This window comes from Athalia rosae, chromosome 3 (assembly GCF_917208135.1).
Source record: "Athalia rosae chromosome 3, iyAthRosa1.1, whole genome shotgun sequence".
Classification (NCBI taxonomy): Eukaryota; Metazoa; Arthropoda; class Insecta; order Hymenoptera; family Athaliidae; genus Athalia; species Athalia rosae.
In genome coordinates this window covers 21478311-21494527 of record NC_064028.1, presented here as the reverse complement: position 1 = coordinate 21494527, position 16217 = coordinate 21478311, and the positions used below count along the sequence as shown (strand labels likewise).

Genomic DNA, 16217 nt, shown 5'->3' with positions numbered 1-16217 from the left:
GAAGTGTAGAATGCGACGCGCGTATTGTGCACGGCAATAAACACCTACACAAAGTAGGCCTATTCGTAATAGCGCAACTTATATCTATAAGTACGTGTATGTCAGATTTTAAATTTCTATATCCCTCCCACATCGCCTCAACTCTTTCTATGTACATAGCGGTAGCAGCAGCATTTGTGGTGTATTTCTGTTTGCAATTTTGCATTTAAGAAGAGCTGCAATATCGCACGGCGAGTTTGTACAACGGATGATTTACGCAATACAATTTTTCTTAATTAGAGATTTCTTTTTCGATCCTCGGGGTTATTCGCATAAACAATATTATGCTGTAATTATAGATAATTGCTTGTGCGCTGCACATAATTCGTACGTAGATATGTATATGCGATAACATTTACCTTTGACGAAGGAAGAAAACAAAAATCGACGTGATATGAGAGGAAGACTGAAAAGTTCGTGGATAATTAATAGATTCGATAAAACACAAGGATTATGAAATCACGTTCATCATCTTCATTATAATCCGTAAAATGCGTTTCACCGTTTCGTAATCATTTTTATAATAATTATTGCATAAAAATTTATGATCCGCGCGCTTATAGAAAAGAAGTATATTTCGAATCATAGTTGATTTGAATTCAAATGAAGGATCCTGAGAATGAAAGAAAAAATGAATCTTAGCGTTATCTTTCGGATTGCATACAAACCGATAAATGGTTTGCAACATTTATGCGACATCTGTGAGAGTTCCTTAAAAGTAATATTGTTGCTATGCAGAGTCTAATAATAATTCAACACCATCTCACGATAAAAAAAAGAATTTATCTCAAATAGATATAATTTTTGGCATATGTATAACCTGGATAATATCAACAACACATGTGCTGAGATTTAATTAACGACAATATCAATTTCACGAAATGGCATCAACTTGTAATGAGTCGAATGAACCCGAAGAAAATGTGGAAGAAGTAACGTGGAAAGATTTGGTACAAACTAAGTTTATTATACTATTTCAAACAATTAACCCAACTATAAGGTTAGGATTAAGATCCTGAAAATGATGGATTTTTACACAAATTATTTTTTGTTTCAATTTTTTCACCATCCAACTCGCTGAATTTATCTTATGCCTTCATTTCAACCTACACTAAGTTATGTTATCATTTTTACAACAGGGTATCGTTGATGCGCTTTGTCAAGCATGCGAGGAATTAAAATGGAAAGCACCATCAAAAATTCAAAGAGAAGCCATCCCTTTGACTCTACAAGGTATGCCATCAAACTGTTGGTCTAGTATCAGTTTTTCAAATACTCAATAATTAAACAAATCTTTTTTGGTTCATTATTTTTTTCTTATCCTTTTTCCAGGAAAGGATGTAATAGGATTGGCTGAAACTGGTTCTGGCAAAACAGGAGCCTTTGCACTTCCGATATTACAGGCTCTGCTAGAAAATCCTCAAAGATATTTTGCCCTCATTTTAACACCAACAAGAGAACTCGCATTCCAAATTTCAGAACAATTTGAGGCACTAGGTAATTATATTGCAAACAGTCCTTAGTCTGCTCATGAAATTGATCTGATCAATTAATTTCATTATCTACAGGTGCCAGTATTGGAGTAAAATGTGCAGTCATAGTAGGTGGAATGGATATGATGTCTCAAGCTCTAACATTAGCCAAAAAACCTCACATTTTAATTGCAACACCTGGAAGATTGGTCGACCACCTTGAAAACACTAAAGGATTTAATTTACGTTCACTGAAATTTCTGGTAAATAAATGCCACATATTTGATTGCCTTGATCCTTATAGCAATATTTTCTAATTTCCATTTCTACTGCACAGGTAATGGATGAAGCTGATCGAATATTGAACATGGATTTTGAAGTTGAAGTTGATAAAATATTAAGAGTTATACCACGAGAGAGAAGAACACTACTGTTTTCTGCTACGATGACAAAAAAAGTACAAAAACTTCAGCGCGCCTCTCTAAAGAATCCCGTCAAGGTGGAGGTCTCAACGAAATACCAAACCGTCGAAAAACTGCAACAATATTATATTTTCATACCAGTGAAATTCAAGGTAATAGAATTCGAAGTGATCTTACCATCAATTTTACCGTTGGTGCTATAATTTTTCTTCCCGCGTTTCAACAGGACGTGTACCTGGTTCACATTTTAAATGAATTAGCAGGGAATAGTTTCATGATTTTTTGTGGAACATGCAACAACACCATCAGAACGGCGCTTCTTCTAAGGAATCTTGGATTCATGGCTGTTCCATTACATGGCCAAATGTCACAAAATAAACGTCTGGCTGCGCTCACCAAATTCAAAGCTAAAAACAGATCTGTATTAATTTCTACGGATGTAGCCAGTCGGTGAGTATAGCTTTATAATTGTACAAAATATGAATGGAAATTTTTTTCAGAAATTGAAGCTCATTCAGTTGAATTTCGCTTTTCTCTACAGAGGACTTGATATCCCTCATGTGGATATAGTAATAAATTTCGATATACCGACGCACAGCAAAGACTATATTCATCGGGTGGGAAGAACAGCTCGAGCCGGGCGTTCTGGCAGATCGATAACATTTGTTACTCAATATGATGTTGAATTGTACCAGAGAATAGAACAACTGATATCTAAAGAATTGCCTCTTTACGAAACTCAGGAGGATGAAGTTATGGTGCTACAAGAGAGGGTATCAGAAGCTCAGCGTATAATAAAAATGGTGAGTTTACACGTACTCAAATTCATTCCGCAGATGAAATAGTGAATATTCAAAGTATGATTTTAAAAATCCTGTATCCTATACTTCAGGAAATGAAGGACATTGAAGACAACAAAAAATCTGGTAAGGGTAAAAAGCGAAAGGGTGGCGGAGATGATGAAGACGATACCGAACAATCGATGGGTGTCAGGAAACGAGTGAAAGGCAAAGGATTCAAAGGCAAAAAGAAAGGATAAGATGCAAATAACTCATGTTGTATAACTAATCTGAATGTTTTCGTACATCGACCAATAAATATTGGGCGTGTTGAAATAAAATGCCAATTCTCTAAATTGATATCAGTTACTCGTTCCATCATACGAACCCACGATGCTCCAAAACCTTTTCGTTATTCTCAACAAATTTTTGGTGTAGGGCCTCTTTGAGAAATATAAAAAAAAAAATGTACGACGATGGGTTTTTCATCTTGTCGCAAAGAGGCGCTAGTTCTTGGTAAAATTGAAACAACTTAGGTTTCATTTAAATGAGAAATAAAATATATTCCATAATATTATTATTCACTATTTCTACACATTCTGTACAGTAATTCAGTTTAAGGGTTTTATACCTCAATATACTTTATACAAAAAGGCTACTTATAATCTAACATTAAGACATACCATAGCATGAGCGCCCTCCACCTCACCGCCACGGGGCAGGTGGGCCGCACACATGTTTGTACTGGTATTACGAGTCAGTCGCCAGCGAGTATAACTTCTTCCTCTTTATGATCACAGACGACACACCAAAACTGCTAAGGTGTGTCCCTGGTGCCTCTCATTGATATTATAGTTACAGTGTACTGTCCCCGGTAAACATACATCTTTACTCCATTCTGTATTATTAAAGGGGAATTTTTACCGCAGTGATAATGTAATGAATGCCTTCATTGCCTGCTATGCACATGTTCAGATTGTTATCTTTAGTTTTTGTTTTTTTTTGGTTGTTTTTTTGTGTTTTTCGAAATACGTTTTTACCAATAAGTAAAATTATATATTGTGAAAATATAGAATCATAAAAAATAAAATCTGTCTTTCAAATTTTTCTTTTGTTTTTTGTTGTTGTTAATACCGGTACAGAAATAGTGCATTTCGGAGACCCCATGAGCGACAGATCTGAGATTAGTTAAGGTCCCTGTCCTCTAAGTACTTGTACTCAAAAGTGAAGCCTTCTTTTTTACGCTGCCCCCATTTTTCATAGTCAAAATATATGTAAGTTCCCTGTAATCATAAAAAGCAAGCACTTGCCATTGATGTCTAATTTTTTGACGAAATCTGATAAAATAATGCAAAGACAACGAAAGAATGAGGGACTCTTACCTGTTCGTATTCTTCGTTGATGAGTTTAGGCTCTTCATGCCTTTGGAACCACATCATATATTTAGTATGGAACCTCCAGCTCTGCTTTTTGAGAGCCTTAGCTGCCAAGTACTGTCCCTTAGATCCTTCCATATAATAAAATATGAAAAATAACGTCTCTGTGGACAATCGTTGGAAAAATTCCACGGTATCAGAATGTGGGAGCTGAACCTGTAACGGAAAATTATTAATCTCATATTCAAAAGAGTTATAATGACAAATGAATAATAAAATCATTCGTGTACATAAACCAGAATTACTTGTTGATAATAAGGTGGCGTCGGACACAAATTACGGGGCAAATACGATCTAAGACGTTCAGAGTCTGAAGGATGAGGCATATGATAGTAAGCTGCTTCCATCATTTGGAATTGAAGTTGGTGCTCTTTCTGAAGAGGTACAGGTCCTAACGGCGCTACACCAAGTAGTGGCGGAATGTGTGCTTCCGAGGTGGCATTTGATGCCTTGGTACTGTCGAACAGGTTCCTGCTTGGCTCAGAGGGAGGAATCTCTAGACCCGCTCTGACAATTACTTGTTGTGCAATGGATTTTAGCGAGGACATGCCATCAGGAAGTTTCGAGATGAGACCGTTGGCAGCGGATGGTACAGGCGAACAGGAATTGGCAGGTAACGGTGAAGATCGACTGCTTACTGGCGAGGGTGGAGAGGACGATGATGGGATCGGCGTCGTCATCTCAGCTTCGCTATTATGATTTTGGCTTTGTTGATTCAAGAGTATATGAACTGGCTGAAGAGGCTGTGGATTACTATGCTGCTGCAAAATTGTCGGGGGCACATTTGATGCGACGCTTGATGTGGATGACGATGATAGTAGCCCATTTTCACTACTATGTGCTGAAATTGTCGTAACGTCTATTAGCATAGATCGGTAGAACAATTTTTCCAAGGAAGATTCTCTAATTTTATAATAACGTCCAAAGTTCAATGTACTCACATGATGTTTTACTCGATATAGAATGAATGACTTGAGAGTTAGTGTGCGAGGCAGCAACGGTTGCAAAATTGCCAGCATTAGATGTCGCAATATGATTTATTGTTGCGCTAGGCGAGCTATGGCTAGATGTCATGGGAATGGGTTTGCTAGGCGTGCTGCTCGATAATAAATTCGTCTTCAATATGGTGGTACTTCCTGTCGTTGGAATACTTCCTTGGGAATTTAACAACGGTCTTACCGCTGTTGGTTTCACAGGCTGCAAAAATTTAGCAAATGTGAATATTGGTTCAGAACAACGGCCAAGTTTCTCTAAGGAAAAACTACCCAAATTCAAATCAATACATTTTTAAGCTTAAGTGAAAATATTAGGAAAAGAGTAAAACCTTCGTTTTTTTATCAGTATCTGTAGAACTATCACTCGAATGATTGTGCATGGTAGAACTAAGAGGAGGAGATGGTATGGGTGAGGTTCCTGAATTTGTTGATGTTGGAGTTCCTCCCATCTCATTACTGTTGTTGCTATCCGTCGTTGCCGACGAAGGTATACCAACACCAGATAACTCGACTTCATCTAGTCCAATAATGTCATCATAAATGTATTCATTCTCCTCAAAGTCTGGCTCTTGCGAAGATTCGATATAATATTCGACATCATCCTTTATCCTCTTGATCTATAAATTTTTTTTACACATCATATAAAATAATCTGTTGTAAATCTAATAAATGAACACAAAATAATGGCATTGGTAATAATGATCAATGAAACATGCATCACACTGAGTCCGGTAGTCCTATATCATTTATTGTTCTGCGCCGATAATTGCTTTGGAAAAAAATATCTTCGTTGAACTCAAACTAATTATATAGTCTCCTTGAAATATAGCGAACTCTAATTTTATTTAAGTGTATGAATGGTAATCTAGCGCATTGCAAGCATTTGCATAACCTGTTTTTTGTTCCTTCGTTTTTTCTTAATTTTTTTTTCAAATTTTGCTGTAACTGTAAATGTATGGCACAGCCTCCGAGTAACGGGATAAATGCGTACCATTATTTTTCCTCAAATTACACTGCTGTTTAAGTAAGCCGCCCAGAAAGGTAGAAAGATAAGACATTATCTATGAATTTGATGCACTCACCGTATCAACTTCGACAGACATATTATCCAACATGCGCAACAATGTCTCCAGCTTGCGAATGTGGTATCGGTGCTTGTCAAGCTTTGTTTTTAGTTCATCCATTCTATCCTGCTTATCTTTGTCTAGTTTTTTTTTCTTTCCGGCAAGCAATGACTCTATTTCAGACTCAAATTTATCCATCTACATACCGAAAATTTTTATGACAGTAACGTTATGATAGGATTTGACCTGGAAATCTGAGTCTATGTGATGATGTCGCGTTGGTACAAAATCACAAGGACAGATAGTAAACTTTTATAGGTATAATAACAAAATTCGTACCTGACAGTTCAGCACATCTATGGAATTTGTAAGCCAATTACTGATTTCTTCCCTTTCTTTTTGGGCTGGATCAAGCTTTTGGGCGGCTCCTAGGCCTTCCTTGGAATAAGCTTTTGTCTTTGTTTCTCGTTCTACAACTTTGAACCTTTCCATTTGCTGTAATAAATCGACATGTTAAGATTACACAGATAATTCAAGTTATTGCTCAAATATTACCCAGCAGCTGATGCTGGAATGCTAAGCCTCGTTTTTATAGAGAGCTAAATTTTCATACAAGTTCATCAGACATTGCAGTTAATAACCAACTCACAGTTTCGATTAGCTTCCGATAATCAAGAAGGGTACTTTTGTCCTTAATCTCTCCAGATGCGATCCAGCTCTTAATTTGGTCACGTAACCTTTGGAGCTTTTTGATCTCTTTCTTGAGATCAGCTTCATACTTTTCCTTCTGGTTGCTATTAGTGGCATTGTGGACCTTTTGCCAAATGTCCTCAAACGTCTCCACGCCCTCCGTCACTTTTTTAAGGCACCTGTCTATTTCACCTGAAATTGGAAATGAACATTATACTCGCTTCTGCATTGACAATTATTTTGAAAACCAATCATCAATTTGTAGCCGCAAATAAAGGATGTATAAATGGTAAGTTTTAAATATCTATCAAGATCATACATAGTTCCCCCAATGAAGTTTAAACAGGGATATCCAATACCATTTTCGTTTTTACTACGAGAAAAGAGTTTTGAAATTGTATTATTGTTCTCTTTCAAATTGCTTGATAAATGAAAGAAGAGGATCATTCCGTTAGATTCAAATTTTATGCAATGTGATTAAACCAAGTTTAATAAGACAGACAAACTTTACAGTCAAGAAATTTTTCACGTCTACTGACAAACTCAAGCTATAGAATTATCGCAATTAACGTGATATAAAATAACAGTTACCTTTTATTTCTCTCATCTTAACTCCTACATGTTGGTACAGAAAGAAGTGATAAGTATCTATTTTGTAAAATAACATTCTACCACTAACACCAAAATCATGATTGACAAGTTTGAGAAATTTTCTTTTTTTGTAACACTTTATTTAGATATTATTGACTGTGCATGGAGAAGTAAATTCTTTCAACTTTACTGAGATTTGTAGTTAAGTTACAGAGAAAGGAAACTTTTTGCCAGGGTGCGGTAGAAAAATTACAATTAACAGGTTGGACAAAAAGCGTGCATACAGATTAAAACAAAAAAACTATCAGCGCTATTATACAAATAATAATATAATTTCATGTACAGTAGTTATGAGTTTTGACAACGCTATTTCTGTATTCCCGAAACCAGATGCGTTTGTATTACGCAAAGATTGAACATGAAGTGCAATCGTGTGATTGAGTATTTACATTTATTTCATCCTAATGCCATTCCACTTGACATCTGTTAAATTATGCAGTTGTAATCACAGTTGTTACGTGATTATCCAATATTTTAAACATGGAAACATTTACTGCTCTCTTCTTATATGTTTATGGAAGGCTATTCTTTTTGATAAAACGTTAGAATTTTATTCATTTCATTCATTGCCAGTGAATATTTTGTTGCTTTGAACTCATTTTTTATAAGATTTGAAAGAATCTACCCAGTTATGGACACGATTTGAGAATCTCATTAAATTGAAATCATGAGCTTATGTCTTGGCATCACTGTCATACATGGAAAACAAAATTGAAAAGTTACATTTAAGTGGAGTTGAAATTCACTATTCACGGGCATGTATTCACAAAAAGACTGTCTGCATTGGTCGCTTTATTTGCGTCTAGAAATAAAATGCCTGCTTTATACATAATTTAATGACGGAGAAATTGTTTTTCACAAATAATGAATGAAAGTGAAATGCTAGTGGAACAAAAATATTGGGACGATGGAAATAAGCGTACATAAGAATAAATGGCATAGAGTAATTTATACAGTCATTGATTTGCCTGAACTAAAATTTGATTCAAAATGAAAATGGAAGTAGAAATGCATAGATGGAACTGGATGCTTGATGATACATGACTAAAAAGTAAAATATTTCAAAACTTTCAACATGTAGGAAGCCTTGGCTTAGATCAAATAGCCAGCTTTGTTCTAAAATAAAGCAACAGATGAAGAATGGAACCATTTTTTACTAGTCGACAAAGAAGACGACGGGCCCTCGAAACCATCGGATGAGATCCTGAATGGAAATTATTAAAACAAATCTTTGTATAAAAAATGCAAGTTTTAAGGTTATGCCGACATGGAAAACCGGTATTTACAATTGTAAAACAATCTTTAATTGAGAATATTTAAGTCAGAATGAAATTAGAATGGAAAAATGCAAGTAAGAAGAACCATCAAAGCATCCACTAGTAGCCAAAAATAACTGTCAAATACTTAAGCCTAGGTTTAAATTTTTAGCGGTAATGAATATCAAAGCTTAGAACGATATTTGTATGATGTTTTAGGTGGGAAAAGGGTATTGAAACTAGGAATAAGCTCAGGCAATAATGTACGTTGTGCAGGGTCATAACAAGATTTCTAGATGTAAACATGCTGGAAACATTTTCTCCTCACCTTGCAACTTTCTCGTCGCAGCCATGGCTATGTAAACATATGGTACAATGATTCGTGCATAGTCTAGACGTAATGAAAAAGATACGAATTAATATATCGGAACAATTAAGTTGGTGAACTATTATTCCCTCTAATAATATGGGAGGCTCGGCCACAAGATGGCTTCCGTTTTCAAATGACAACGAACGACGGTCGGCACGGGTATGAGAGCAGCAGCTCCAAGCGATCTTCGCGAGTGTCGAGCTGAAGCTTGCCACAGATCTGCTTCGATTTTTAACCTATCTTTGGCAGGTCGGTTTTAAGTCGGTCTATGCACCTCGTTAATTGACGTAACGTGAATGTACACAAAATATGACAGCATCGATAAATAATATTTATATTAAATACTGAATAACTGAAGCTATATATTATGCATTAGCGCATGCACACATTTGTTAACCAATACACACACACAACACGCACACAGAGGAATACACCAGCAACATATCGCGCGCAAGTTTAGTATTCACAAACTCATTTTAATTTGCTTTCATTCTCTTTGTCAAAAAACACCCCTCTCGACTGATGAATCTTATTGAAATAGAATCATATCACTGCGATTTAAAGAGTTTACATTTTTATATCAATTCGTGTAGAATTTTTTGCATCAATTTCCCACAACTGATTTTCTTTTTATATTAAATAGGGAGTTTATATTTATAACTGTTAGGCAAATAATAATACGTCCTAGAAACCAGAACTAGAAAACACTTGAGACGACGCCAATCACAATATCGTGTCACCAAATCCGGCCGAAAGGAAATACCAGCTTCCGCTAAGATGAGAATACTCTCTCGGATTTTCGACGATCATGTTTTCCTTAAAACTTAATATGAATACCATTTTAAAACGATCTAGAATTTTTAAGTAGTAGGAGATTTTCTAATCTCCATTTATTTCTAACTGCAGTTGATAAATTATTTTATAAAACAAAACTCACGATCATAATGTTCATATTAGCCGATAGAGTAGCCGGATCTTGCAATTTATAATCTGAAATTTTCCTTGAAACACAATTCTATGGCTGTTCGACAGATTCGAACCATGTGTTAACGCACTTGGTTATGTTACAAAAACAAAATCCCTTTTATTAAAGTTGTAGATATTATTGGAATATAGCTTATCAAAAACTCGTAAGTTTTACGTTAAACAATTTCGAAAGCAATAGAGTGATCAGTGTTTCATTTTTTGCACATTCGTCGATCAATTGTTGGATGTATTGCTGAAACTTGCGATTTTTCAAAAGTTACTAATTATTTTAAGAATCAATAATACCTCTAATCTATTTACGCTTCGAATTTTCTTTTCAAAAATGAGGCTCCTAATCTGGTGTTCATAGGCATATGGATTATTCGTGATAAATAGGATTCACCTGATTGATATTCCAGAAAAATGGGGCGCAAGGCAAAGTTTGATGAAAGTGTTGTGCCATCTGGTCCAGGAAGAAAATCAAAGAAACAAAGTGATCCTACTTTTCCAAAAGGGCTCATAGGTAACTCTATGACTCTATTAATGATCAGTCACAAGCAACTATCAAATGGATGACCTTCCAATTTGTACAAACGTCAAATTATATCTGATCATTTTCATTGTATTGCAGTAAAAGATGCCGCAAGTTTGAGCCATCGACAGAAGCAAAGGGCAAAGAAAAGGCAGCTCAAAAGTAAAGTTCAGCAAGAGAAATCAAATGAACCTAAAAAAAAGAAACGTAAAGGACCCATGGTCCAAGAGGTGAAGGAACCAGAAACTGAAACTGTGAGTTTTCTGTTACACCATATAAGTTTGGAATTTCACAGAAACGAACCTTCATCTAATAATTCCCTTTTAACAAAATAGGAAGAAGAGGAATCAGATGAAGAAGTGACCTCTGAAGTGGAGACAGAAACTCCTGATGCACAATTGTCATTACCTGATGCTGACAGTGATGCGACGAACAGTGAAGATGAAAGTGAAGCTGAAAGTGACGATTCAGATGCAAAAAATGACCAGACTGATGAAGATGAAGATTCTGATGGCGAAGAAGAATCCAATTTACTTCCAATTGAGAAAGCAAATATAAAACTGAAGAAAAAACAAGCAAAGGAAAGGTATTATTGGATTGCAGCAAAACTATCTGAAAGCTCAATTTTTTGTTAGAAACAATTCAGGAAACTAGGAACTGTAATTGCTTACACTATTTTTGTTTCTAGAAAACTAGCAGCTGATGAAATGCAGGAGTCAGTGACCCATCAAGATATATTCACCTTTCCTACTGCAGAAGAATTGGCTAATCCTGTGAGTTTGCAAGATGTTCAACAACGGATCCGTGACGTTATAATAGTTTTGTCAGATTTTAAAAGACTGCGTGAAACAGACAGGTAAGAAAATTAACTAGTTATAAATTGTGGCATTTCGTTCCCAACAATTAAAAAGAATCTAAATCCTGTGTTAAATACGTTATATTTTTAGACCTCGAACAGATTACACAGAGCTGCTGCAAACAGATCTATGTATGTACTTCAGTTATAACACATTTCTAATGGAGAAATTGATGCAAATTTTCCCTCTCAACGAACTACTAGAATACTTAGAAGCCAGTGAAGTTCAGAGGCCTATGACTATTCGTACCAATAGTCTCAAAACAAGGCGACGGGATTTAGCCCAAGTGAGTTTGTAATCCAAAACTTCAATTATGCATCAAAACAACAGTTACAAATAAAAATGTGAATGGTCGTTGTTAATTTTTGATTAGGCTTTAATCAACAGAGGGGTAAATTTAGACCCCATCGGCAAATGGACTAAGGTCGGACTTGTCGTGTATTCTTCGCAAGTTCCGATGGGAGCAACGCCAGAATATTTGGCGGGTCATTACATTTTGCAAGGCGCATCTAGTTTCCTACCAGTAATAGCATTGGATCCCAAAGAAAACGAAAGAATTCTCGACATGTGTGCAGCGCCAGGAGGCAAATCCTCGCACATTGGAGCTTTGATGAAAAATACAGGGGTACTCTTTTCTAATGACGTAAATAGAGAGAGAATAAAGGCCGTAATTGGAAATTTCCACCGACTAGGGATAGTAAATTCTGTCATCTGCAGTTACGACGGTAGAAAAATACCTGGTGTAAGTTTTCTTTTTCTTCGCCGTAAATCTCGTCATTGATGTCTCACATTTCGTGATTGTAATCAACCAAGTGGATCTCTTTTTTGTCACAGATTATCAAAGGCTTTGATAGAGTTTTACTAGACGCCCCTTGTACAGGAACGGGAGTCGTAGCTAAAGACCCAGGTGTCAAAGTAAATAAGGATGAGGTCGACGTTCAACGATGCTGTACTTTGCAAAGAGAACTTTTGCTCGCTGCGATAGATTCCGTAAATGCACGCTCTGAAACAGGAGGTATTATCGTATATTCCACTTGCTCCATTCTTCCCGAAGAAAATGAATGGATTGTTGACTACGCTTTAAAAAAACGAGACGTAAAAGTCGTACCAACAGGTCTGGATTTCGGAGAAGAAGGATTCACTAATTATAGACAGCACCGGTTTCATCCATCTCTCAAATTAACGAGACGTTTCTATCCTCATACCCACAACATGGATGGATTCTTTGTTGCTAAGTTGAAAAAGTTTTCAAATATGGTTATCAAACAAGACAAAGTTGAGGAAGAATCAGTCACCTCTGATTAAAATAAATAGTATGTACAGAAGATTACGCAAATTAATTCACCTATCTAAAATATAAAATTAATACGATTGGTAATCATTCATTTTTGTATTTCTGTCAAATCAATTCGCAAACACAAAACTTTTGCATCTTATATTTCAAATGAATATACAATTTTTAAACTCTAAAGTGCTCCCTATTTTCCAACCTGTCAAATAATATTTACAACTCTTCTTGATTATTTATCTCAATCAATATTCGAATGTGTTCAGAATTGTTTCTTATCTGATAACAATGGGTATGTATGTAAAGTTGATGTAGATTTATTGCGTTGTACATTAAATATTATTATTCTTCGAAGTCTTTTCTTGTTATCTAGTATATTACACGTTGCTGTACGGTACAGATGAAATGTTCAAATCCTTACCTGACAACTCAATTATCATGAGTAATTCGCATAATTGGATGCTTGTTTGGACGTCCTGATGAAAAACGGAATGACATTAAACCACATCGGTTAAATGTGCTCAATGCTGCAACAGTTTTGGGCTTACCAATTTTTCACTGATTATTGCAGTTTGATTCTTCTCTTAATACTTGTTCGAATAAGCGATGTTACATTTTTAGGAGGTATTAATGAAAAAAAATACTTTTCAACTGTTGATCGCAAAGTCTTCTCACCTCATCTGAAACGATAGAGTAATTCTGATAGTATATCGTTCTCATGTCCGACATTTGATTACATACCATCAATTTCAATCAAACTAGCATTCTTTTGTTGTATGACAACAAAAAATTCTCTTAAATTAGAGAGTTTTCCAACGACCCAGTATTCGCTCATAGTTTTTATGACGATTTCTCCAGCCTCTTTTAATCTGAAAAAAGATATTCATCGTAGAAACTTCTCTAAAATAAAACCTTTTAATCTGTCGATGACCCCATGTGACATACCTCTTGGTGTCGTTGTTTATGTCTGTTATTATCCGCAGTACCTCCGGTGTCGTAAGTACATTAGAACATCTTCTATTATCCAAATGAATCGTACTCTTGTAGGCTAAATTCAGTTTGTTGAAATATAAATATTTTGGACACGATTCAGCAGCGAACGATACATGCTTCGAGCATTGTTCCGCTACCAAACTGACCAAGGTAGTTAATTGCGGGCCGAGAAAGGTGTCCAAGCTTTTAAAAAAATCCATAAGTAGACTTGTCCTGCCTTTGAAAATGATAAAATCATTATTGGCGCGATAATAAATAAAGTTAATGCCAGTGAAATAATGTTTGATAATAAGTGTTCCAGAGTAGTGGGAATATAAGTTACACTCGTCAAATGTATACTCAATAATCATACAAATATACTCACTATCTACAAACAAACATAACGTCGCACTCAGTGCTCGATAAACTACCAAATATAATGAGACTGGTTTTGACGAATAATTGATAAACACTTTAGGTAATTTCCCTATTCCACTGGGCTCATTGATGCTGCTTGGACCGGTCACAAATCTGAAATACAAGACGATAGTTGACGGCTGAAGAGATGACAATTTAAGATCCGATTTTCGATTTGACTTCAAACAGTTTGCAATTTATTTGAAATAGGGTAACTAAGATAAGTTTGTCGGAAGAAATGGAACTCACTTGCCATAATGTGAACTTGTGAATGGTGAAGGAGAATTGCGAGGCATTGATCCTCCGTGTAATTCTGTTTCCAGATGGGCAGGAAGTAGTGTGCTTACTAAGTAATTATAAACGACCTGCATATCTTCGGGTTCTAAGCCACTCCTAAAAAGTCATAAATGTATCATATTTTATCGACACGAGATTTTAAAGATGTACATAATGAAGTAAATCAAGATATTAGACTCACCAGACCAATTGATCATTGTAGAGAAATGCAGTATATTTTACTTGTGAAAACATAGCTTCTACAAGATTCATGAAGCATTGTACATGAAGAAAGGTAGTTTTATCCAGAGGTAGAAATTGCAGACCTTGAAAAACGTCCAGAATGTCACTGTTATTCAATTTCAAGGAAAGAAGATACTGAAACAAAAGAGAAAAATAAGAAACTGTAATCATCTCAAACTCAGTGTACAGTTGTTATTCAAAGTTGTAACGAATAACGATAATGAATGACTGATAATGATAAATTACCCTTGAGTAGAAATGATCCAGCTTATGTTTTAAAAGAGTAACAGAACCACAGTCAGGATCATTCAAGATGGTATTAAAAGATCCCATAAAAAGTCTGAACATTGCATAAGTCTGTTTGAGAATAGCCTGGCAAACACTGCTCGATACTTCATCATGCTGGTATTCAATATATTCGGTATCATCTTTGGTCTTCCAAACATACGGTACGCCAACAATCTGTAGGATTAAAACTTCAGTTGATTTTCTAGGCTACAGTTTGCAGGAGATTCATTGTACAAGGTTGTACTCTGTCTAGATCATAACACCACTATGCATAAATACATACCATAACCATCCAGAAATCTGGTTCAGGTTCGTAATAGATTTGACGAGTTTTGTGAGTATGACAATAATCACATGCTTGTCCTGGGTTGAAAGATCTGCGATTGAAAGCAGAAGAAAGATAAGAATTAAAAATTGAATTATTTGTTATATATAACTATTCCTAAAAAACATGCAAATATAGATTTATCTTCTCAAGTATGTAATACTTGAAATTTAAAATTTTGGAAAGTAAGTGCTTGGGAGAATAATAGTGCTTAGAATCTTCAAATTGGTCAAGTAGAATGTTTTCCATTATAGCCCAACGATACTCACTGGGTAAATTTAATGATCGCCTCGCCAAGGCCGATATTTTTTATTTGAGTATCAGCATCCGTCACTACCGGGTAATAATATAGAATTTTTTTCTCTTCCTGAAACAATGTAGTAAATTTTTAGAATTATAGTCAAATTCATCACGACATATTTTCCAATAAGTTGGTGTGATTTTTCGTGAACAACGACAATTTAAAAAAAATACAGATAGTCAATTATCTTGTAGTGATGTAGTTGATCTATAAAACCTCTGGGGACCGGTATCAGCACAATCACAAAAAAATACCGAAAATTTTTACCTCTCCTTCCTTCTTTGCATATGTGCCATTGAAGACATAAAAATGTTCCAATGTGATTTCAGTCTTTGATGTCATCTCAATGGATTTTCATATATATTATAACGAACGATCAGTTGATTTATATTCACCAAAGCAACAGGATATTCCTCATATTACAATTAATCTAATTTTTCATACAGACATATTCAACACTTCTGTCAAATTTTGACAGCTTTATTTAACTGGAACAACGTTCACTGAAGCTTCGCGATCTTGTGCTCAACTACAAAGTTTTGCAAGCTTACGCCCTCTCACCAGCAACGTTGAGAGTA

The 16217-nt window shown here is 35.5% G+C and overlaps 4 protein-coding genes across 13 annotated transcripts; 2 read left to right on the top strand and 2 right to left on the bottom strand.

Moving 5' to 3' along the window:
• Positions 1–825: 825 nt before the first annotated feature.
• Positions 826–3072, top strand: LOC105689476 (probable ATP-dependent RNA helicase DDX47). Its single transcript, XM_012406510.3, has 8 exons — positions 826–989; positions 1179–1272; positions 1372–1536; positions 1608–1774; positions 1849–2085; positions 2160–2383; positions 2475–2736; positions 2826–3072. The coding sequence occupies exons 1-8, from the start codon at positions 921–923 to the stop codon at positions 2970–2972; spliced, it is 1365 nt and encodes a 454-aa protein (XP_012261933.2). The 5' UTR covers positions 826–920; the 3' UTR covers positions 2973–3072.
• A 200-nt stretch (positions 3073–3272) lies between these two features.
• LOC105689428 (CCR4-NOT transcription complex subunit 3) lies at positions 3273–9882 on the bottom strand. Of its 8 annotated transcripts, none has more exons than XM_048653089.1 (10): positions 9746–9882; positions 7489–7512; positions 6857–7089; positions 6547–6702; positions 6226–6405; positions 5473–5760; positions 5090–5345; positions 4379–4989; positions 4095–4304; positions 3273–3995 (listed from the first exon to the last, which is right to left on the bottom strand). In XM_048653089.1, the coding sequence occupies exons 2-10, from the start codon at positions 7502–7504 to the stop codon at positions 3897–3899; spliced, it is 2049 nt and encodes a 682-aa protein (XP_048509046.1). In that variant the 5' UTR covers positions 7505–7512; positions 9746–9882; the 3' UTR covers positions 3273–3896. The 8 variants fall into 8 exon arrangements, with proteins under 8 accessions (XP_048509046.1, XP_048509044.1, XP_048509043.1 ...); XM_048653087.1 differs by having other exon boundaries at positions 9646–9849; XM_048653086.1 differs by lacking the exon at positions 9746–9882 and adding an exon at positions 9133–9257.
• Positions 9300–13165, top strand: LOC105689458 (probable 28S rRNA (cytosine(4447)-C(5))-methyltransferase). Of its 2 annotated transcripts, none has more exons than XM_020854742.2 (8): positions 9300–9423; positions 10560–10663; positions 10772–10926; positions 11008–11258; positions 11361–11528; positions 11620–11815; positions 11903–12271; positions 12364–13165. In XM_020854742.2, exons 2-8 carry the CDS (start codon positions 10564–10566, stop codon positions 12832–12834), a joined length of 1710 nt encoding a protein of 569 aa, XP_020710401.2. In that variant the 5' UTR covers positions 9300–9423; positions 10560–10563; the 3' UTR covers positions 12835–13165. The 2 variants fall into 2 exon arrangements, with proteins under 2 accessions (XP_020710401.2, XP_012261906.2); XM_012406483.3 differs by lacking the exon at positions 9300–9423 and adding an exon at positions 9904–10304.
• Positions 12905–16149, bottom strand: LOC105689463 (vacuolar fusion protein CCZ1 homolog). 2 transcript variants are annotated; one of them, XR_001103249.3, is made up of 11 exons: positions 15907–16149; positions 15608–15705; positions 15297–15390; positions 14972–15187; positions 14685–14860; positions 14456–14599; positions 14175–14320; positions 13763–14027; positions 13559–13686; positions 13366–13497; positions 12905–13293 (listed from the first exon to the last, which is right to left on the bottom strand). XR_001103249.3 is itself a non-coding variant. In XM_012406497.3 (10 exons), exons 1-10 carry the CDS (start codon positions 15979–15981, stop codon positions 13445–13447), a joined length of 1395 nt encoding a protein of 464 aa, XP_012261920.1. In that variant the 5' UTR covers positions 15982–16149; the 3' UTR covers positions 12905–13444. The 2 variants fall into 2 exon arrangements, 1 of the variants encoding a protein (XP_012261920.1); XM_012406497.3 differs by having other exon boundaries at positions 12905–13497.
• Between the last annotated feature and the right edge of the window lie 68 nt (positions 16150–16217).

What these genes read in the sequence shown, in the direction of transcription:
- LOC105689463 (XM_012406497.3), bottom strand. Translation starts at nt 15,981, where the DNA reads ATGACATCAAAGACTGAAATCACATTGGAACATTTTTATGTCTTCAAT. An exon ending in GTTATGTTTGTTTGTAGATA is followed by an intron (nt 14,028 to 14,174) that starts GTGAGTATATTT and finishes TCATTTTCAAAG; the next exon opens with GCAGGACAAGTCTACTTATG. An exon ending in TAGTTTGATTGAAATTGATG is followed by an intron (nt 13,498 to 13,558) that starts GTATGTAATCAA and finishes CTATCGTTTCAG; the next exon opens with ATGAGGTGAGAAGACTTTGC.
- LOC105689428 (XM_048653084.1), bottom strand. Translation starts at nt 7,564, where the DNA reads ATGTTATTTTACAAAATAGATACTTATCACTTCTTTCTGTACCAACAT. An exon ending in ATCGGAAGCTAATCGAAACT is followed by an intron (nt 6,703 to 6,856) that starts GTGAGTTGGTTA and finishes GATTTATTACAG; the next exon opens with CAAATGGAAAGGTTCAAAGT. An exon ending in TATATCGAGTAAAACATCAT is followed by an intron (nt 4,990 to 5,089) that starts GTGAGTACATTG and finishes CGACAATTTCAG; the next exon opens with CACATAGTAGTGAAAATGGG.
- LOC105689458 (XM_020854742.2), top strand. Translation starts at nt 10,564, where the DNA reads ATGGGGCGCAAGGCAAAGTTTGATGAAAGTGTTGTGCCATCTGGTCCA. An exon ending in TTTTCCAAAAGGGCTCATAG is followed by an intron (nt 10,664 to 10,771) that starts GTAACTCTATGA and finishes ATTGTATTGCAG; the next exon opens with TAAAAGATGCCGCAAGTTTG. An exon ending in ACGGTAGAAAAATACCTGGT is followed by an intron (nt 12,272 to 12,363) that starts GTAAGTTTTCTT and finishes TTTTTGTCACAG; the next exon opens with ATTATCAAAGGCTTTGATAG.
- LOC105689476 (XM_012406510.3), top strand. Translation starts at nt 921, where the DNA reads ATGGCATCAACTTGTAATGAGTCGAATGAACCCGAAGAAAATGTGGAA. An exon ending in TCATACCAGTGAAATTCAAG is followed by an intron (nt 2,086 to 2,159) that starts GTAATAGAATTC and finishes GCGTTTCAACAG; the next exon opens with GACGTGTACCTGGTTCACAT. An exon ending in CTCAGCGTATAATAAAAATG is followed by an intron (nt 2,737 to 2,825) that starts GTGAGTTTACAC and finishes CCTATACTTCAG; the next exon opens with GAAATGAAGGACATTGAAGA.